The sequence below is a fragment of the Patella vulgata genome, chromosome 1 (assembly GCF_932274485.2).
Source record: "Patella vulgata chromosome 1, xgPatVulg1.2, whole genome shotgun sequence".
Taxonomy (NCBI): Eukaryota; Metazoa; Mollusca; class Gastropoda; family Patellidae; genus Patella; species Patella vulgata.
In genome coordinates this window covers 13871344-13894614 of record NC_065879.2, presented here as the reverse complement: position 1 = coordinate 13894614, position 23271 = coordinate 13871344, and the positions used below count along the sequence as shown (strand labels likewise).

General features: G+C 37.8%; 1 protein-coding gene across 1 annotated transcript; it reads right to left on the bottom strand.

Moving 5' to 3' along the window:
- Positions 1-4686: 4686 nt before the first annotated feature.
- LOC126812090 (toll-like receptor 7) lies at positions 4687-6013 on the bottom strand. Its single transcript, XM_050538304.2, has one exon. The coding sequence runs from the start codon at positions 5986-5988 to the stop codon at positions 4759-4761; it is 1230 nt and encodes a 409-aa protein (XP_050394261.2). The 5' UTR covers positions 5989-6013; the 3' UTR covers positions 4687-4758.
- Positions 6014-23271: the final 17258 nt, after the last annotated feature.

Sequence of the window (23271 nt, the reverse complement as noted above, 5' to 3'; positions counted from 1 at the left end):
AAAACATCCGCAAGGGAAACCTAAATGGAAAACAAACAATATGGCCAAGGTGATGCAATAAAACGAAACTGGAATACAGAATGCTGAGTCACCGTGATTAAACAGAAATACTAAGTGTCTGCCATGTGTGTTAAATAGCACTCCTAAAATCTGTTAAACAGGATATGCAGTGTCTGCACTCCTCAACCCTGTTCTTGTTTGTTTAGAAGTGTACATATATATTTAGATATATTCAGTAAGTGTGCAGTATATACTTCCGTCATTTGCAAATTAGTTGATTTAGGACATAGCTTGTCGTTTCGTGTCCAGACTTGTACATTACATTATTAGGAGTAGGGTTTGTTTGGGTCACCCCCCCCTCCCCCCACACACACTGCTAAAGACCCCTACGCGCAAGCGAATTATTGAAATAAGATTGAATTATATGTTACCCTCTCTCGGCATTGATCGTCACTTGACAACTACAGTATTGTGAAAAATTACTATTAAAAAATGTCACTTTAAAAATGGATCGATTTAGTTCAGTACTTAACAAAGATATAATCAATCGAAACCATTCGACTTTCTGTGTAAAATATGTAAATAAGACGGCGTGTAACATTAATTTAGTGATAACAAACATCAGTTTAATAAATGTATTATCTATTTACATCGAGAACCGGAACATATATACACAGGCACATAAGTCAAACAGGAACTCAACTACATCAGGAATATAAACGATAACATCAAAACGGTACATTAAAATAGTATATGACTATATTTCAACCGTTACGTCCTTCTGCCTCTGCGTCTCTCTCCTCCTCTCTCGTCTCGTCTCTTCTCTCACTGTCAGTTATTTACATTCAGTCGTCTCTGTTTTTACTGTAATTTCTAATCAGTTATTTTCGGCGAAATACGAGAATAGTCCGGATTGAATGGCAGTCTATGGCGTCTGGTTATTCCGATCTACACTGGTAGTATTCTCCCGTGGGATAGCTTTAGCCTCGTTGATCGAGTCGCTTCATTACAAATGTCGCTAGAAAGCATTCTGGCACGCGATTCGTGGGCTAATTTTAAAAGTTACCCCCACTACCATTACATTAAGTTGTTAATCCTGATTAACAATTCTAATTACCATGTTAGGCCCGCTGCCAGAATTTCATTCGTGAAATTTCGCTACATGGTACGCCAAACATGGGGTTGGATGGCCGAATGGTTAGCACGTGCGCGCTGTATCATAAGGTCTGTCATTGAGTCAACTGGCGTGGTTTCGATTCCCCGGTTGTACGTGACAACCTCGTGGGTTTTCTCCGGGTCCTCTGGCTTCCTCCCACTGCTAAAGACCCCTGCGCGCAAGTGAATTATTGAAATATACTAACAATTCTTAAGTTGACATAAAATTATATATTGGCGACAATACCCAATGCCTTCATCCTTGTCCGAGAATAGTGTATTGGTTAAATTTTGATTTAAATAAGAATACCCAAAACATAACGGACATGGGTAGGCAAGGAATTTTGAAAACCCATTAACAGTACTACGAGTTTCTCCCTTCATGCCAAATGTCAGCAATTATTGATATATTTATTTCGTTTAAACAATATGTTATTCAATATACTTAATCGGATCTAACAGTATTTCTACTATAATAGCTGTAAACTTTTATTTCGGATAAGATATGAGGTTAAAGTTCTAACAAATATTTAAACTGAAACAAAGCATCTATGAATATTTAATTAAATCATACTGTAATGGGAATGGGAATGACAATTGTAATGAAGAGAAAATCTTACTGCTCCGCACCAATCCGTATTTGAGACAACTGTTGCATTTATAGTTGGTTTCTCTCGGTGTCTCCGGTAATTACCGATTATTAACAATGGTGTCATTACAGTGGCGGATACAGGAATGTTTGCAGGAGGGGGAGGTTTGTCAGGTTCCTGAGACAATGTATTTTTTTTTTTTTGGGGGGGGGGGGTGCAAGGGCGGTTCTTTCGCCCATGAACATTTTTGAGAAATACTTGGTCGTCATTTTGCCGTTGGCGTACTTCGGGGGTAACCAGGGGTCATTTGGACAAAGCACACATGTTCCTAATACGCTACGTTTTAGTTTAACTGTTATGCAATGAAAGCAAGGAAAAACCAAAACCGACCTCGAATTTGTCAAGCACCAAAATATCAAGAAAATTCTCATCACGTAAGCTATTCTTTTATTTTTTTCCAATACGCCGGGGCACAGATAACTTGACAAGACCCTAAAATAGAGTTTTACACAATTCTGACTCCAAATATAATGAGGAGAATAACTGGCGTGGATGTATTTTGATGAACCGTTCTATAATATAAGCGATATCTAGCACGGAAGTATAGTAACGTTCATTAGGACTAAGATTGTCAGACGACCATACGTCATCCATCTGATGATAAAGGATAAAGCACACGCCCATGACACTTTTCTCATCACCCCCTCCCCTCAAACAAACCCCTTCTCTGGATCCGTCGCTGCACTGCCAGTTCTTACTGATCGAGATTTTTGTAGTTAGTAGCTTGGAAGTTAAATCAATTTTTATTAACCCATACAACACTGCCAAGTATGTGAGCCTGTCACAACATTATTAAAAACATTACCAATACGACGACAGCCAAATACCATGTAAACGTATCCCTTACTACACAGTAAATGTAAAACACCATACACCTGTATCGAATTCCAACTGCCAAGGGGTCTTTTACGCGCACGCCTATGTGTACACAGGATCTCGGTTTTTCGTCCCATCCGAACGACTATGTGTTGACCTTTGCCACACCCGCTGTCCTGCATCACTGACAAGGGGAAATCACGCCGGAAAATCCAAATGAACATTATCGGCCAATGCGGGGATCGAAAACATGTTAACGATTGTATACAGCCTGATTAAATAAATGTGTTGAAGAGGGGGGGGGGGTCTTTTGTTCTGTTCTACTTAAATGTTGTCTTTGTAACGTATCACAACGCCACCTTATCTTCCTTTCAACCGTGTTATAATAATGCTAACTATTCAGTGAGTGGAGTATATTATTTTATCAGTCAGAGATCTAAATATTACGTGTTTCTCGGGGTCAGTTTACATAGCTGGCGATGGACTCCCTGACCGCCTCCCTTTCCTTGTCACGCATGCAAGCTTTCGGAATACAAGGGAGATAACTACAGAGTTGTTCTACCTTTAGGATGCAGACCACCATTAATTCTGGTCTCTGTGCCCGGCTCCAACTTTCCCCAAAATTTTCATTCTGCCTCATGCTTTTAATTATAGACAGAACAACACATTGTCATTTCTTTGCTCAAGATCTTATATGAGGTTGAACAATGAAATTTTGAGATACACAAACTTGAAGTAGCATACTAAAATATGCAACTATCTGCCGTACATATCTCCGTGACGAACCTCTTAACTTTGTTATCGGGAACTGTAAATCACAAATATTTACCAGTATCTGGCCGAAAATGTTAATTCATACCCGTGTCTTCAAAAAATTAAACAAAAATGGCCATGTAAAAGGAAAGAAAGGGGGGGGGGGAGGCAGCATATCAAAACTGTAGCTTATATCGCGTTCACAAGTCAATCATTAAACACAGTAGCTTATATTGCGTTTTCAGCTAAGCGGGAATAATTCCTGATCGGAGTGTCGTGGAAAGCTGAAAATCGATAGAGTTCATCCTATTTTACCCCAATGCTTACATCCAAGGTTTTCGTCAATGTCCCCCCTTATTTACATATATGTGTATATATTCTTACGAAGGTGCAGATGTCGTCAGTATGATACAATACAATGATGATTATAATGGTATTATTAATACAATAATTAACAATATCTAACCTTGATAAGAGTGATATACTATAACTTGATATAATATTACACAAAGAGAAAAAACCACTTTCGTAATACATTAATATTGTTTATTATTTATCATTACATCAATGTTGTTAATATTTATCGTATTACATCAGTGTTGGTTAATCAATAATGTTTAATATTTGGTTATCGTTGGTTACTAACTATCGTACTACACGTATACAACAAATGTTATTTTATATTTATCTTTATCGTATTTAATCAATGCTGTTCAAATATCTCTATGGTACTATACCAATGTTGTTTAATATTTACAGTATTATATCAATGTTGTTTAATATCTTTCGTATTATATCAATTTTGTTTAATAGTTATCGTATTACATCAATGTTGTTTAATATTTATCGTATTACATCACTGTTGGTTAATATTTATCGTATTACATCAGTGTTGGTTAATATTTATCGTATTACACCAATACATGCATTACAACATTGTTGGTTAACAGTTATCGTATTACATAAATGTTGGTTAACGGTTATCGTATTACATAAATGTTGGTTAACGGTTATCGTATTACATAATTGTTGGTTAATATCAATCGTGTTACATCAATGTTGGTTAATATAAATCGTGTTACATCAATGTTGTTTAATATCTATCATACTACATCACTGTTGGTTAATATCTATCATATTACATCAATGTTGTTTTAATATCTATCATATTACATCAATGTTGTTTAATATTACATCAATGTTGTTTAATATTACATCAATGTTGTTTAATATCTATCATATTACATCAATGTTGTTTAATATCTATCATATTACATCAATGTTTTATAACATTCATCGTTATGCATGATTTTTGTTTTAATATCTATCGTATTACATCCATGTTTTATAATATTTATCGTATTACACCAATGTTGTTTAATATTTATCGTATTACATCCATGTTATCATTAGGGGCTATTATTCCATGATAGATTTTATTCCAGAAACGTGGGTCATCCTCAAAAACATTTGTTATATCATAACGGTAAATATTTTCTTCATTAACAGACTCTAGAAAGAAAGCTATATTAGTCGGTATATTCACATTACTATCCATGATCAACATTAATCGATTCGGTGTTGTCAAAGTTATAAACGATAAACCAATAGACATGGTGGTTGAAGCAAAATCCGAGGCCAGAAATCCGGGGGTTAAAATTAGAACAACTTTCCAGCTAAAATCCATGGTTTTATAAAGTTCAACGGGTTTATCTTTACCGGGGATCTCATCTCTGTGACGAATAAAAAGTTTTAATCCTCTGACCTCCAGCTCCGCACGCATTGTGTGGCACACCCACTGGTACACGTCATCCGCATACAGAATACATACGTCATATTGGAATTCTTCTCGTCTTCTGGGTTTTATATAACGCCCGATCATTCTTAATAAAATCAGTTTAATCTTTAGTTTGTTTTTAATAAAGACAAAACTTGTCAACAAAACCACAAGTACAAAACTTATTCCAGTCACAGCTACAGTTAACCAAGTACCGGAAACGCAATGAAGTCGCAGAGCTCGGTAATGTTTGAAGACAATTCCTGTTGTCGTCTTTTCGCCCATCTTGTCTATACAGGAATAATTTCTACCATCTAGATCTACTCTTGTGTGATAAAACCAGGCCAATAAATTGGTTGATTCACAGGTACAACCAAACGTATTCCCAAATAATGATACGTGAATAGGGTTCTTCTCTGATGTAAGTTTATCCAATGTTCTTCGGGTTTGTTCATCAACTGTAGCCAATGCATTGTAACTGAGATATATATTATGCAAATTCACAAGTGTAGACAGATCGGGAATAGAGACCAAGTTATTAAATGACAGTGAAATTTCTTTCAATTCGGTCAGACCGTTAAAAATATCAGCAGGTAGGATACTCAGTAGGTTTGTAGTCAGATCTAAATTTTGTAATTTTGTCAAAGGTTTGAAAAGTCTCTGACCAATATTTAAAATCAAATCATTATCTAGATGCACATTACTTAATCTTAAGGTGGTTAAATTTGGAAACGTGTCAAAAAAAGATTTACCTATTAAACGACAGTCACAGTTACTAAAATCCATAATTTGTAAATTTTCTAAACCAAAGATTTTGCTTTCTGGGTAGAAAGTCATTTTGGTGTAGGATAAATTGAGCGAAATCATATTAGTTCCTCCGATAATTGTAGTCTTAGGTAAGGGTCCAACACGATGAACTAACCCGTCCACGTACATATATCTTAGTTGTTTGGGCAAGAAAATTAGAATTAACGGCAGCCCTGTATCATTCTGTGACTTTGTATCATGAATGTCCATATTGCCATACATCTCAAATGTACTTTGCCTTGAGAAATCAAAATATTGGACATTTTCAAAATGAGGGAGACGCAGAGGTAAGTCATATAGATCTGTTAATTTACCCCGTATAAAATTTTGTGATAGGTCCAAATGCTTTAAACACTTTGTTAAACGCGGAATGGGAAAAGTCAGAAATTTGGAGAAATCTACCATATTTATACGATTTCTAGATAGATCTAAATACTCTATGCAAATATCATGTAGTATGTCTAATGTTAACGCATAACCCGATACGTGTTTAAAAGATTGACGGGGTTTATAGCTGGCCACATTTACATATTTGAGTGTTCTGTTTTTAAATACATGTAATACAGGTATGAGATCAGAAAAACCTAGGCTAGAAGATATATCGGTGGATAAAACGATATTTTGAAGACTCGTTAAAGGAGCAAAGACATCCCTGTCGATATAAGATAGTACACAATTTTCTAAATTCAGACTTAAAATCGGAATTGATTTAAAGACCACGAAAGTATTGTTATTAATATTTGGTAATTGAGATTTAAATTTAATACCATCTATGGATCTTTCTGACACATCCAGTTCTTGTAGATTATGAAGTTCTGAGAATCCTAAATTAAATTTCTCGATAATCCATAAATCGATACAAAGAGATTGCAAACTAATTAAATAGCTGAAAGTCTTGCCTGATGTGATAAATTGGTCCATGTTTCTGGTATATTTGAAGGTTGACCGGATACTTAAACGTTTTAGTGTTGTCAAGGGTTTAAAGACTTTGTCTGGTAAAGATTTAACTGAATAGTTGAGATCATGTCCATTGAGCTGCAACTCTTGTAGCTGATACAGATTGTTAAAAGCATCTTCGTGGATATCCATGATCGGGTTAAAATTCAAATTTAAATATTTTAAATTGGTTAAATTCACAAACTGATTATTTAACAGGTGTTTATCTTGTTGTGGTTTAAATACAGGGATGTTGTATTTAGAGGTAAGCCATCCGGTACAGTAGAAAATCCACCATAAGAACAATCTACTTTCAAGCCCTTGTTCTTTCCATCATTGGTGTAAGAACAGCTCCTGGAAAGCTCATCATTCGCTTCTGTCGTTGAGAGAAACATTAAAAGTAGAATCAGACGTAAGTAATTTACAGCCATGTCTACGTCGTTTATCTGTAAAATATAAATCATTATACTGGGAATCATTTCTGAAATTTGAAGTAATAAATGGACTTGTGAGCGTTTTTTTAAGCCATGTTGGTCAATTCCCACTGGTAAGGTAGGATAAATAATCCTAACCCTATCCCCAATTTCCTAATGGAAATCACCGCCACAATCAGAATTCCCGATAGATGAATTTGCCAGATGGAAATGACCTAAACCGACCTCTTAAATGGCTATATTTTAAGGGTAACACCCAATCGTTCATGAACAATACCGAAATCGTGAATTTAACCAATATCTTCATTATTAAAAGTGTTTCCGAACCCATGAATTCAAAGATAGTCAGTCGTTGATATTCGAACAGGTGTGTGTGGATGGGAGACTAAGGCATGTTACACTGAAGCGGAATTTGATTTGTATACTAATTTTCGTTTCAAGTTTAGCTTACTGTAACAAAGAATCGATTTTAATATGCTTTGTCACCCCATTTTTGACCCTGATTAAGTGTACGCCTGGTTCGATTACTTTCAGTGTTTATCCAATCAGAATGACTAAACTGCACAGACGCCCGTTCGATTCGGTTAAACAGGCGACCCTACTCCTTGTTACGTACAACCGGGGAATCGAAACCCCGCCAGTTGACTCAATGACAGACCGTATGATACAGCGCGCACGTGCAAACCATTCGGCCATCTACCCCCCCCCCCCCGGGCCTCTTACACTTCTATAGGACTTCTTCCGTTTGAACAAGTTCTTCTGCCTCTTTCGTAACATTGTTAGAGGATTCAATAGAAAACATGGCGGCCAACTGTAAACAACAAGTTCAATTGCAGCGAGTGTGGCGACAATGAGTGCAATAACAGAATTCTGAATTCCGCCTGACTAACCGCACATCAACGGTTTTGGGCTTTAAACAACATTAGAACACCGTGTTCTAAATGTGTGTGTTTATGTGGGTGTGCCAATTCGCTTATTAATTTTATATATTATTACAATCTAAGGTGAACATTATAATAGCTACAGTTATATAACTTACCAGTCAGTCTTCAATCCTTTCTCACACATTCCTAAAGTAAAACTGAGTCAAGATTGCTGTGTAACAGCATCATATTTCAAAAAGGGTTAATATCTTCCTGCTTAAGTTAAAGGGGATGTTCTATTCGGTGGGAGTTATTTGGGTCACGCAACCAACATAAACGCTTACGAAATTTATGCAACTGAAAGGCGTTTGATATCAATGATCGGTGATAGACCGAGAGGTGTAGTTTAACGTCTACTCGACACATTCTAGGTCATTTCCGGGCTAACATGGTTCGATTTTATTTCAATAATTGGCTTGCGGGAAGGGTTCTTTAACAATGGAAGGAACTGGAGAAACCCACGAGGTTGGACAGGCGACAGTATGATTGGAAGGAGGTCGACATAACTGCGTACTGAAATTAGTATGTAACCTACTCTGTTCTAAAGCCCACGGTGGCTCAGAAAGTAAGATGTTGGCTAGCTAACCTGGATTTCCTATAGCGAGTTATTGAAATAAAATTGAACCATATTTTAGTCCCGAAATGACATAGTTAGTTTCGAGTGGACGTTAAACCCCATTTCGTTTCTCTGTATTTCCCGTGTTCGATCCAGGTATTGGCCGAGAAAGTGTTCCGGGAGTTTTCCGGCGTGTCTCCTTGTCATTAGTGTTGTCCAGTCGTTCGGATGGGACAAACAACCGAGGTCCGTTGACAGTTGGAATTCGATAAAAGAGTAGACCGTAGCGCCGCAGTTCTGGCAACATTTCCCTCGTAGCACACTGCAGTCCATTGGCTCTGTTCTCAAATAAACGGCGTATAGTACTTTAATCATACTTAAAACATAATACACTAAACAAAAAAACGATTTGTTATGTTAATTAACATCTTTGATAATTGTTTTGAACCCTGATCGAAGGATGCTATCTTTAAGAGTATGACATATTAAGTGACTACTTTTTTTTATCTTACAAAACAATTATATCCCGCAATTGACATCACTTAGGCTCTTTAAACACCCTAATTTTATAGAGTCAATTATCTATATCGTGCGTTTAAAACATGGATACTGTCTAAAATTAGAGTAGAGTTTCAGCCCTTTGTACTGTAGAATGTTTTTGTTGTGCACTGCACTTTATTTAGGAGATAAATACTTCTTGTATCTTATTTAGGAGGAGGGGGGGGGGGGGTTGTTGTCAATGAAACCACGCATGAGTAATTAGAACACAAGAGGCGGATGTTCCCGTTGTTGGGGTTATCCCACTACACTTTATTTAGGAGATAAATGCTTCCTGCTTCATATTGGGGTGGGGGGGGGGCGTATTAAACCATGCTTGCGTAATTAGAACACAAGAGGCTGACTTAAGCATGGTTAAATAGACAATAATAAACCCCCGATAAATTCGAAACAGGAACGTGTTTATGGATACTGTAACTCAAATAACTAGCGATTTTCTTCCCACGTAGCCACTGGGGACTAAAAACATATTCAAACTTATTTATCATTTGTTTGCTTCAAATCACTCTCAAAACTTTTTAATTGAAAAAAAAACTACTTCGAGAACTTTTGGATATAAACATATATTTTAAGTTTCATCAAAATCGGATAAAAATTGTAACTTCATGAGGGTTGTTACACAATAGGGAGATATTATTGAAGCGTTAACATGTCAGCTGTGACACACGAAGGGAGGGGAAAGGGAGAGGGGGGGGGGGGGAGAGTGATTGGACTTGGGTGCATGAAATATCCTTAGCCTGTCAGCTGTGGCACATGAAAGGGGGATTAATTTAATATCACTAATGGCCAAGTGTTGACTCATTAATTACCAGATGGTTGGGCTGAGGTATGTAATGCCCGTTGACATTTGTACAGAACGTTTATCTGGCATTATGCAAAAGCCCAGTTGTGTAATCGTTTTGACATCGTTCACACCCGATTGACTAACGCTTTCTACCTAATCCTCGACTGAAAACTATCCGAGCTGTAGTAGGCGGTTAGGATCAGGGCGCCAACAACACACGTTAATTAAGGAGTGAACATGTACAATACATGTTTGGCAGAATAAAAATATTAAGAAGTTAAAATAATTGTGTCATCAAGAGCCAATACTGTTACAGGATCAACAACCTTGGTATTACATACTCTTATACTATGTGCGTACACGGAGTGGCCATTTTGACGGAAAGTTTTGGTTCGATTTTACCGAAATGAGTAAGGAAAAAGGCCCAATATAAATAATGCGATTGTCTGCCAGTTGAGGTCATAAGTTAGATATTTAAAAATAATAAGGAAGATAATCATGATTGAATTACGGAAAACGCTAAAAAATAATGAAAGTACGATAATGAATATCTGACGCGCATGGCTGATTGTTATCCCTGTCGAAATAAGATTGAGTTACAAGGTTATCTTGACTATATTTTACGTACGTGTAAGACTGCTTGACTGGAAAGTTATATAAATGTTGGTATATGCTGTGTATCATAGATTGTAATTTTATGTAAAATTAATATGCGTATCGACACATCTTGAGCACAGCGTCTGTCGGGTGTCCACGATATTTTAAAGCCGTCATGCAGGTTGAATTGTTTGCGATTTATCTATAACACGCGCGGTCAGAAAATGCCGGGATTCCACCATTGCATTCTTTGTCACCAACACTCTTCATCACTTACTGAATATTATTCCATTACTGACCAGATTGGGAAACACTGAATCTTCGAACCCACCAGACAAAGGCGCCGTATTTAAATAGTGGTTTATTTGATGATATATCTAAAGTGTTCATGTCATATATGAAAGATGCCGTTAAAATTAAATCATTTAAGCGCTGAACAGAGATCAGATAGGTTGGGCGTCAGGGAGTGGGGCATATGCGGAAAATATATGTTTAAGTCGGCATGGAAAATTTATGGACCTGTCTGAAAATAAACTCTTAACAAATTGTTTCAATAGCATCTAATAATTGGACTGGAATATACAGGTCACAATTCTGTGGAATACAATAACTGATTATAACTGAGCGACGTTTCAACTAGGCTTCTCTAGTCATTATCATCGCTTGATAATGACTAAAGAAGCAGTAATTTTATTCCATAGAACTATAACTCTTAACAAGTAGGCTGTTAAACCCCATTTCATTTCTATTGATTTCCCCGAGAAATGGTTCCCAGTATAATGATTTATAGTTTACAGATAAGCGATGTGGACATGTCTTTAAATTAAGTACGTCTGATTTTACTTTTAAGTTATCTCTAAACTGCAGAGGTGTACAATTAGTTCTCTAGAAGATGTTCTTTAATGCCGGGAAGAACAAGGGCCGAAAGTCGATTGTTCTCATGGTGAATTTTCTACCGTACTGGATAAATGACCCTAAATACAACATCCCTGTATTTAAATTACAACAAAATAAAACATCTGATAAATAATCAGTTTGTGAAGTTAACCAACTTAAAATATCTAAATTTGAATGCTAACCCTAACAGAAGATGATTTCAACCATCAGCATAATTTCAACTATTCCGTTAAATCTCTACCGGACAAAGTTTTTTAAACTCTTGTCAACTCTGAAAGATTTTAGTAAGCGATCAATGCTCAAATAGGCCAGAAACAAGGACCAATTTATCACAACAGACAAGACTTTCTCCTATTAAGTTCGTTTGCATTCTCTTAGTATCGATTTAAAGATTGTCGAGAAATTTAATTTAGGATTCTCAGAACTTCATAATCTACAAGTCCTTAAACCCTTGTCAACCTTGAAACTTTTAAGTATCCAATCAACTCTCAAATATACACGAAACAATTAGAACCAATTTATTAAAACGGATAAGACTTTCGACTATTTAGTCGGTTTGCAATCTCTCAGTATCGATTTGTGGATTATCGTGAAATTTTATTTAGGGTTCTCAGAACTACTGTTCTGCTCCGACGGGGAAAATGAAAACGGACATACGCCATACAGTGTGCCATGAGAGGAATTTTTCCCGGAAATCGGTGTTATGACCTACTCTTATATCTAATTCCAACTGCCATGTGTACATGGGACCCCGGTGTCTCGTCCCATTCTACAAAAAAGAAGCCATTAATGCATTAGCACATCATTTTAGCTTCTATCATTTTCTTCCACAGATGCCGCAGTACATGGAAGGTAATTAGTCCATTGTATGAAAAACTGCTGCCACTCTGGTAGTTGCAATTAAATTATCAGATAAAACAAAACAATTGGTTACAATAAATGGGCAATACTATATACCGAAAATCAACCGGAAAACACAATGTTATACTGAATACCGGAAAACACACTAAATACCGGAAACCACCCTAAATAGGTAACCCGGAGAAGGGCTATACTATAAACCGGAAACTAACCCTAACCCTAACCCAGACACACAGAGGACCAGGCTCCCGGTTACCTATTTAGGGTGCCAGTCTCCGGGTTACCTATTTAGGGTATTTTCCGGTATTTTCCGGTATTCAGTATAAAATGTTGTTTTCCGGTATATAGTATTGCCGCAATATATGAAATCCAAACCCTAGTAAGCTTTCTTTATAAAATGTTGAAAGAAATATTTCTAAAAGCTTAACATGCTGGCTTTCGCACCAGAAATGCAAGAAGCTTCTGAATTCGCCAAAAAACTTGTACAGTCCCATAAAGGACAAATACTAGATCCGTAGATAGTTTAAATGTGTTATCTGGAAAGTTACCGAATGGCGCGGTTTTATGGCGACATGTTGTGTGGAAAAGATATTATTATAAATTTTGCTATATTGTCAGGAATTGTTTACTTGCCTGACAAATCTATCTTTATTTTTAGGATTAGGACTTCATGGTGTTTTTGATGTCCTCCAGAGCAATGCAGATTAGAATTCAAATTAGAATTAAAACTAGCGGCTGCCACGCAGGATACGCCCACATTTTGCAAGAGATGGAAAGAGAACAAGCTAAAAACAAACGGGATTTTTTTTGTACAATCAGGGACCATAATCAAAATCAGAAGAAAATTGTGACCTCTCGAGGGTCCACAACATTGATCTACCATATTTTTACGCTAATTGTGTACGAGGGTCGGCCATTTTGTCCGGCAGTTTTGGTCTCAACCTTCCTTACAATATAACGATAATATAATCAAATTTCTTTTTTAAATCGGGTAATAATTGTGACCTCCAGAGGGACTACAAGCTAAAAAAGGTGATTTTTCGGACAATCAGGGGCCATAATTCAGGAAGTTACGATCCGATATGCGCAAATATCGAAAGGAACCACGATCTTGGGGTTATAAACATGCATTTCAAGTTTCATCAAAATCGGATTAAAATTGTGACCTCTACAGTCCACAACCTTGATATACCATATTTTTTTTTACACTATTCGCGTAAAAACGGCGGCCATTTTGTCCCGCAATTTTGGTCCGATTTTCACGAAATTCGAACTCAACCTTCCTTACGGCGTAACAGTGATATAATCAAACGGTTTTTTTTTTAAATCGGATAATAATTGTGACCTCCAGAGGGACCACAAGCTACGAAAGGCGATTTTTCGAACAATCAGGGGCCATAATTCAGGAAGTTACGTTCCGATGGGCGCAAATCTCGAAAGGAACCAAGATCTTTGGGTTATAAACATGCATGTCAAGATTCATCAAAATCGGTTCCACTAGCTAAAAACGTGATTTTTCGTACAATCAGGGGCCATAATCCATGAAGTTTCGATCCGATACATGCCAATATCGAAAGCAGCCGAGATCTTTTGGGGATAAATCTATATTTCAAGCTTCGTCAAAATCGGATAAGAATTGTGACCTGTAGAGAGTCCACAAACAATTGTGGACGGACGGACGGATAGGGGCCACGACAATATACATCCACATGAAAATGTCGGCGTATAAATAAAAGCACTGAAAATATACAAAAGAGTATTTACAATACCAATAAATAGTCGACCCATAATCATGAGAAATTAAAACATAGAAATAATATATATATATATCCACTCATTGTTCATAAATTGAACCCCATATACTACAGATTAACACATGTGTGTACATGTTTCTATTAGTTAACGATATACTATGTAACCATAGACAATGGTAACTATAGCCAATTAAAACCACAGTGTTACTATGTAAATATGTATAAATATACTATACTGTCCATCTTTATACAATGACATTATTTATGAATAGTCCGAAGACGGACGAAAAGTACTTTAAAATGTTATTAAACCAGTGTTGAAATCAGTTTGTGTCGGCATATTTATATATATCCAAAATTTTTAGCACAACCGCAAAGCTGCACTACTTTGTTTCACAGTAAATGATGAAAAGATTGCCGACACAAACTGATTTCAACACTGGTTTAATAACATTTTAAAGTACTTTTCGTCCGTCTTGGGACTATTCATAAATAATGTATCTGAAGCATAAAACGTACTTTACACTTTCCTATAAGTATTAATAGCGAAACATATAAGACTTAGAAAATACCCCGAGTAAGGTGCTTTCACGGGTTGTGTGTGATAAGCCATATATATAAACTATACAATAAACTATAAAACAATACTAATATCTAAATTAGACACCTTACTTATTTACAAAACCCTATCAATGATACCTAAGTTACTACTAAGATGAAACTATTATTATTTCATTTATTTATTTTATTATATTTTAAAAGATGTATTTGAATTGACTGTAAAAGGTCAAGTAAAATAAATAAAGAAGTTACCGTGAACTAATTTATGTTTTTGGTTTTTTAAATGTGCTGTAAAAAAATATTAACTGAAGATGGAGGCCAGATAACAAATGACATGTTATGAAGGGTAACTTGGAATTCTTTCGTCAAATAAATAACCACCAATGAAATTCGTAAAATGCACTTCAATTATCAATTCTTCACAACAAAATACCTAAGCGTCTAGCTGGGTGGCCGAGCATTTAGTAACTTAACTTTTACTTAACAGTATGATTTTATGACCTTTAAATAAAAAGGAATAGCACTATCCTATGGTCAGCAAAACTTAGCTCAAACAAACAACAACATATCATAACAATATGCGTGAAACAAAATTGATAATATCTTTAACAGCTAGCCCTCTGCTTTCTTCTAGGTTACACTCGCCTGTACATTCAGGGGCGGCTCTATTGACGCCTTGTCGAAAATTAAAACTGACCTGTCAAATTTACTGGAAAACTATTTACTGCATTCTTTTATACTATTCAAAAAAAGTAGGGGATATTTGATTTTGGGGGCATAATACTAAAATATGCAAATGACTACGAAAAAAGTCACTATGGAAGAAACATTTCCAGTTACATGTGACGCCCAAACGCACCAATAGCTACCGCATGGAATGCAGGTGATGCTTGGGATCATCATGGGGGTCCAACCCAAGATTTGCACGACTCTGACTTTGAATGTTACAGTCATTGTGGCATTGAATTCCAGGGTGGAAACATCAGTTTAATTGTTTTAGTGACCAGAAAACAAATTTTGATATGCGTCGGCTTACCCAAAATGAAAGGTTACGTGCCCTTGGCATGCTACAGATCGGCACAACACAGGCGGTTGTGGCGCAGACGATGAATGTTTCTCAGTCTGTCATAAGCAGGCTATGGTCCAGATACCGTGATACACAATCTGTACAGGACAAACCACGCTCAGGTCGACCAAAGGCGACAACTCAAGCCCAGGATCGATTTATCCGTACCTTGGCCTTGAGAAATCGTGTCATCACAGCAAATCAGATCAGCGCTCGTCTTCAAACAGACACTGGTGTGAGAGTGAGTGGCCAGACGATTCGGAATCGACTGCATAGGGGTCACCTTCGCGCCCGACGTCCTCGCGTGATCCCTTGTTTGAGAGATCATCACATTCAGGCAAGACGTCGTTGGTGTAGGGATCGTCAACACTGGGATAATCGACCCTGGAGCAATGTGATGTTTTCAGATGAGTCAAGGTTCACTGTTGATTTTTTGGACAGACGTAGGAGGGTGTGGCGTCGTCGAAACGAGCGCTTCCAAGACGTTAACGTCATCAGACATGATCGATTTGGGGGTGGTTCTGTTATGGTGTGGGGAGGCATCACTGTTGCTGGAAGAACGGCTTTACATGTTGTTGCAGGGCGTGTTACAGGCCAGTACTACCGGGACAACATCTTGGCAGTCCATGTTGTGCCGTTCGCACGACGTCATGGCCGCCGTTTCATCTTCCAGGATGACAACGCAAGATGTCACAGGGCCAGGATCGTTACAGGTTACCTCCAACAACAGAACATCACCACATTACCTTGGCCAGCACTGAGTCCCGACCTCTCACCCATCGAGCATGTCTGGGACATGCTTGGACAGAGGTTACGTCAACGTCCTGCCAATGTCCAAGAACTTGCTGCTGCGTTGCAACAGGAATGGGACAATCTGGACCAAAATGACCTTAGACGTCTCATTAGGAGTATGCCACGTCGGATCAATGCTTGTTTGGCAAACAGAGGCGGATTTACCCGTTACTGACTTGGTTGTGATGCTGTGGTAACTTTGCTGTTTGACCCCGGGTATCATTTTACCCTTATAATGGTCAGTCTGTGCCTTACTTAGTCTAACGATCATTTGGAATAAATCGATGAATGTGAACTTCATTTCATTTTGTCATTTGTTTCTTCGTCAGTTTCATTAGGTGACTTTAATAACACTTAAAAATCAAATATCCCCTACTTTTTTTGAATAGTATATTAATAAATTTTAGTGGGAGCTTTTTATGGCAAAACGATGATGTTATTCCCTACAAACACATGTAAATGTAAATGCACATTTCAGTGAGAAAACAATACCTTGCTTACCTCAATAAATTTCGGTGTATGCGACACAATGTGTAAAGACAGGTACGCCACTAACCAAATGAAATGGGGTTTAACGTCCTACAGTTCTGCTCCGATGTGGGCTAATGAAGACGGGCATAAGCAATACAGTGTGCTATGAGTGAAATTTTGCCCGGACAGCGGCACAACGGCATACTCTTATATCGAATTCCAACTGTCAAGGGGTCTTTTACGTGCACACCAATGTGTACACGGGCCCTTACTGTAAATAATATAGCCAGGTTGGAAATGGTGTTCAATTTACTTGAGCTCATCACTGATTAAAACTGTTAGATGATAGTTGATCATGTTATATGACAATTGTTATGTCAATGTGTTCATTAAAGGGACATTATGGGAGATGTGACGAAAAGCTGACAGTTCTCGCTATAATAGATAAAAGGTAGATAACATAAACAGAATATGCTGAAAATTTCAAACGGTCCACCCTGAACCGAGATATTAGCGATTGAATTTGAGGCCTAGCCTCGATCATTATTACCGAAGTCGGTGCGATAAAAAACCCAGTATCGTTAAATCATCCATCAATTATTGTATTTAAATCCAGTAAATATCGCAGGCTAGCGATGGCATCGAGAGTTGATTTGTGTATGTATATGTAGGACTACCATATGATGAAGGTTTCAATCATTTTGTTGAGCTTTGCATATCAAGTAGGAGTGCACTTCAACGTAATACTGAACACAACACCAGTGTGAAAAAGGGGGGGGGGTAGCTGAATGGTTAGCGTGCGCGCGCTGTATCATAAAGTCTGTCATTGAGTCGACTGGGGTGGTTTCGAATCCCCGGTTGTACGTGACAAGGAGTAGGGTCGCCTGTCCAACCTCATGGGTTTTCTCCGGGTCCTCCGGTTTCCTCCCACTGCTAAAAAACCCTCGCGCATGCGAATTATTGAAATAAAATTAAAACATATGTTAGTCCCGAAATGACCTAGTTTGTGTCGAGTGGACGATAAACCCCATTTCTCTCTCTCTCCAGTGTGCAAAACAATGCAAGTAATTATTTGTATTTACAAAAAATTAGAAAAAAAACAACACATTTTCTCTATTTACAGGCATCCGTCTTCATTAGTCCAGTTCAGAGCAGAACAGCAGGGCGCTAAACCCACTTTCATTTCATTTACAGGCATGCCAAGTTACTATTCAAGATAGGGCTGATGCCAAGTGGCCTCGATAATCTCAATCAGCTTAATAAATTTTTTGAATCGATACCTCATTTTTTCCGGTTGTTACAGCAAATGACACAGTTCAAGATTTTAGTCAATATTTGTAGGAAACCCTAATATTCCATTAGTCTGTGGCAGCTCTGTTTTTGCTGACTGCACTTGAAAATGTTTTTGGTACACCAGCAATGAGATTGTCTGACCATCCTTCTCGTTTCAACTCTTAACTGATTTTAACAATGGATATGTGTTCAAGTATTGGTTGCTTAGCTAAGGGGTGGGGTGGGGGAGGGTCCCATCTCGTGCTCGTTTCCGATTAGTGAGTGGAAACCTGAGTGCTGGATCGCTAGTGGTTTATACATACAGGTCGAGTCGTACTATGTCATGATAAGACTTTATATTGTTTTTTTAATATATCCGCCGATGTAATTGTATAACAAGAGCATCGCTAACGCTGCAATATGCGTCCACATTCCTGCTTTGATTGATATGGTACTTTTTAAAATGAAGAGACTAAAATATGAAATGGCTGCAATGACTGTAATATGACAAAGAAGGATAGGCGTTGGGTTTGTTTTGCCTAATTTACAGACTAAATATTTAAAAAAAAGTCGGTGTGACACCGCCCCAGGGCATGCACCAAAATAAATAGTTGCTGTCTTCACTGTATGAAGAATAAGTATGCAAAGTTCCAAGATGATCCATTCCGAATTGCAGCCTGTAGACGATAATCACAAAAGTTGGGCGTGGCTCTGCCCCTGGGGGTTGGATATGGAACAATACAAATAGCTTCAACCTGGTTATTGAAATGAATGATATGCCGAATATGAAGAAAATCTGTTAATAATTGTAACAAAAATTTAACAAAATGGTGGGTGTGGTACCACACCCCTGGGGATCGGTACAAACACCAAAATGAAAAGTTTCTTTCCTTACGATATAAATATGCCAAGTTCCAAGATGACCCATTCAGAACTCAATTCTGTAGACAAAAAACATTAAAATTGGGCGTGGCTCAGCCCCATGAGGTTGAACATGGACCAATATAAATAGGTACAACCCTATGATGGATCATGCCCAATTCGATCAAAATCAGTTAATAATTGCAATCTGTAGATTATTTACAGACAAAGTATTAACAAAGGGTGGGGGGGGGTAAGTATACCAAGTTCCATGATAATTCTTTCAGGGGGGGGGGGGGGGGGGTCGGCACATATACTAAAATCAAGAGTTGGCGTCTTTAGGCTTTAAGGAATGTATACCAAGTTCCAATACGATTCATTAATAATTGTTGTCTTTAGGCCACCAAATATAATAGGGATCATCCTTACAGTATAATGAATAAATATGTAAAGTTTTCAAGACGATCCATTAAAGGACAATATTGGTGCTAGTCATTATCACATATGTGATAGAACTAGTTAAACACGTTCCAAATATAATTTTAACACAGAGATAATGAAGGTTTCAACAGTCGGAAGTAACGAACGCAAAAGGAAAACACGAGTTATCTCTCTATATAACAAAGAGAAAATGGTCGTAATGTCGCGTAAAAACGTCGTAATGTTGCGTAAAAATGTCGTGATGTCGGGTTGTCCTCCATTATTCTCTTAATATATAGTATCCTTATGGACACTGTTCCTGATGTTGGTCAAGAAATTTCCTCGGGATTTTGCAGCGTGGTTTCTCCGTTGGCTTCTGCGTTGGTAGCGCAGGACGAAGGACCAGTCAAATAGCAGTGTCTAGTTGTGTAGATGGGACAAAAACATAAGCTCCTGTGCAGACATTGGCGTACACATAAAAGAACCTTTCACAATTGGAATTCGATGAAGAAATGCCACTCTCCATTTGTGTCATTTCCCTTATGAAGGCCGACATCACGACCTGAACATGATACCAATCAGCCACCATATTAACTGGGTGTGTAATATGAACAGTGTGATTTTACCACAGTCTCAGTATATGCCTAAATAGGGCCTATTTATTGCTCCATCCCAGTCTCAAGAGAGAAATCTTCGAGACTGCAGGTATCTTTAGAAGTAGTCAGGGTGGGGAGAAGATCAGGAGAATGGATCTCCCCGGAGAGAACCCATGAGTTTAGATAGACGATCCTTACATAAGCCTGCGACCGAAGCCACATTTGATTTAAAAGCCGACGTCATGCTTTCGACGACTCTGCCAATCAATGATAACTTAATTTATTATTTGATTGCAATCATTGATTGTAATTATTGATTGCTTAAAAGATTGTTGTTTTTGTTTGTTTTTTAATTGGGGAGATATTGTGAATCTGGTATATTTTATTAACGTTGACGGAAGTCTGACTTTGTATGACGTGATGACGATAAGTGAGCGAAGTGCGAATTAACCATTTCTAATGTTCCTGGAACGAATTATAGGCAGCAAAGTCCCTTATTTGATTACATAATATCTTGACGACAATGGCTCAGTGGGTGAAAGGCACTGGATCACTAATCATGCGGTTCCGCGTAGAACACACATTTGGCTGAGACATTTCCATGAGATTTTTCAACATGCTTTCCCCTGTCCGTGGTGCAGGACGGCGGATCCGACAAGGAAGAGCGTCTTGTCGTTCGGGAGGTCCATAAATAAGGTGCGGCTTACACGTGCATTTGGCTGTCGGAGTTCAGCGAAGAGTAGGTGGAAACGTGCGCACGCGAGAGAGAGAGAGAGAGAGAGAGAGAGAGAGAGAGAGAGCAGTGGGAGGAAACCGGAGAACCCGGAGAAAACCCACGAGGTCGGACAGGCGACCCTACTCCTTGTCACGTACAACCGGGATCTCGAAACCTCGACTCAATGACAGACTGCATCATACAGCGCGAACGTGCTAACCATTCGGCCATCCAACCCCTCCAAAAAAAAACAATTAGTTAATGAAACACATTTATTATATTCACAAACACTTGTTTTATGTCAAAAATAACATACATGCATCAATTTATACTATTTAACAAAATTGTAAAGAATAACAAATATTAATAGAATTTTTTTTTTATATTTATACAAACACTATTTAGTTTAATATCAAAAATAAAATATGCACTTAAAATCTCATTGCGTCACACGAATCCCTTGCAAACAACAATATTGTAAAAGATGTTGTGTCTTGAGGTATTGTTATTATTATAATGATCTAAGGGAGATAACTACATTTATTATTAGTAACTGTATTCCGATTGTGACGTAATATAGTCATAGTATGATGGCTCCAACATGTATGAATGTTAGCTACTAAGAACAAATTAATATCATCGGGATTAATGTCGTCTGTATTCTATACATCCATACCATAAAAATAGGAATCTCTACTAAAACTGGTTCAATTCCGTTGAGTATTTACAAAGATAATATTGAATACATTGAAATTTCAACGATCTGTGTTGCACGCTATGTCCGCGCCCATTTTGTTATAACTTATGGGCGAACAGAATCGATAGGCCTGTTTTAAATCAGACTGAATCCAATCTGGAAAGTTATCGAGCGTTGTTATTTTGATTTTGAATTCAGAAGTGAGAAATTTGATATTTAACGAAACATCAAACGACGTTAGCCGCGTTCCGACATATACAACTATCGATTCGAAAACATTTCCACATCACCAAACAAGTTCTATATGACATAAACCTGGGTAATTTCAGCAGGCTAAACGTGGGTTTATACCTGATTTTAAAATCTGATGACGATTTTGATTTTGATTTCAATGACAATTCTGTGACAAGCCATTACTGCTCGCGCCGCAGCTCTCTTGTTTCTACAGAGAGGATTAGAAGCATCGTTAGTACAATCTACTGTCATCTCTTTACTTGACTCCCCGTCAACTGTAACAAAAACAAATAAATTTAGACCTATACAAATACAACTACGACATAAAATTGAATATTTGAATACAGTTGTATCGATATCCGGTTTGTTTATTCTGTGTTAAAAGGTCCGTGTTTATTTCTAGAGTTGGGGTCATAGTGGCTAAGCGGGTAAGACGCTCGCTCGCTAGCCTGGAGAGAAAGAGAGAGAGAGAAATGGGGTTTAACGTCCACTCGACACAAACTAGGTCATTTCGGGACTAACATATGGTTTTAATTTTATTTCAATAATTCGCTTGCGCGTAGGGTTCTTCAACAGTGGGGGAAACCGAAGGACCCGGAGAAAACCCACGAGGTTGAATAGGCGACCCTACTCCTTGTCACGTACAACCGGGGATTCGAAACCACGCCAGTTGACTCAATGACAGACCGTATGAACGCTAGCCTGGAGGTCGCATTGGGCGAGAAAGGTTCATCGGGATCTTCAGACGTGGTTTCCACCTGTCAGGGGCGCAAGACGGAGGTCCTGACAAGGACAGCTGTCTAGTCGATCGGATGGGGCAAAAACCGAGGTCACGTGTACCCATTGGCGTAGACATAAAAGATACCTTGGCAGTTGGAATTCGATATAAGAGTAGGCCATAGTGCCGCTGCCCTGGCAAATTTCCCTCATAGCACACTGTATGGTGTATGCCCATCTTCATTAGCCCAGTCGGGGCAGAACAGTAGTAGGACGTAAAACCCAATTTCATTTCATTTCAAGAGTTGGCTCCCTTCAAATCAATATAGTCACACATTTTACAATGACAACACCTCTTTTGTGCATCGTACAGGGATATGTGCGGTTTTTCGTATAGCCATTGTGCAAGTAAAATATTATAGTTACCTCCAACGATTTCATCAATAACCCAAAATGTTGGAATGTCTTTACAATGGTTAGCAATATTATCCCCAGCAAATTTTCTTAAAATATCTCCATCGATGGATTTATTACTGGTATGTACTCGTTTGATTGGTGTTGGAGTGCTTCGTGTCTGTAACAGAAAATAATAAACATGACTATTAAATAAT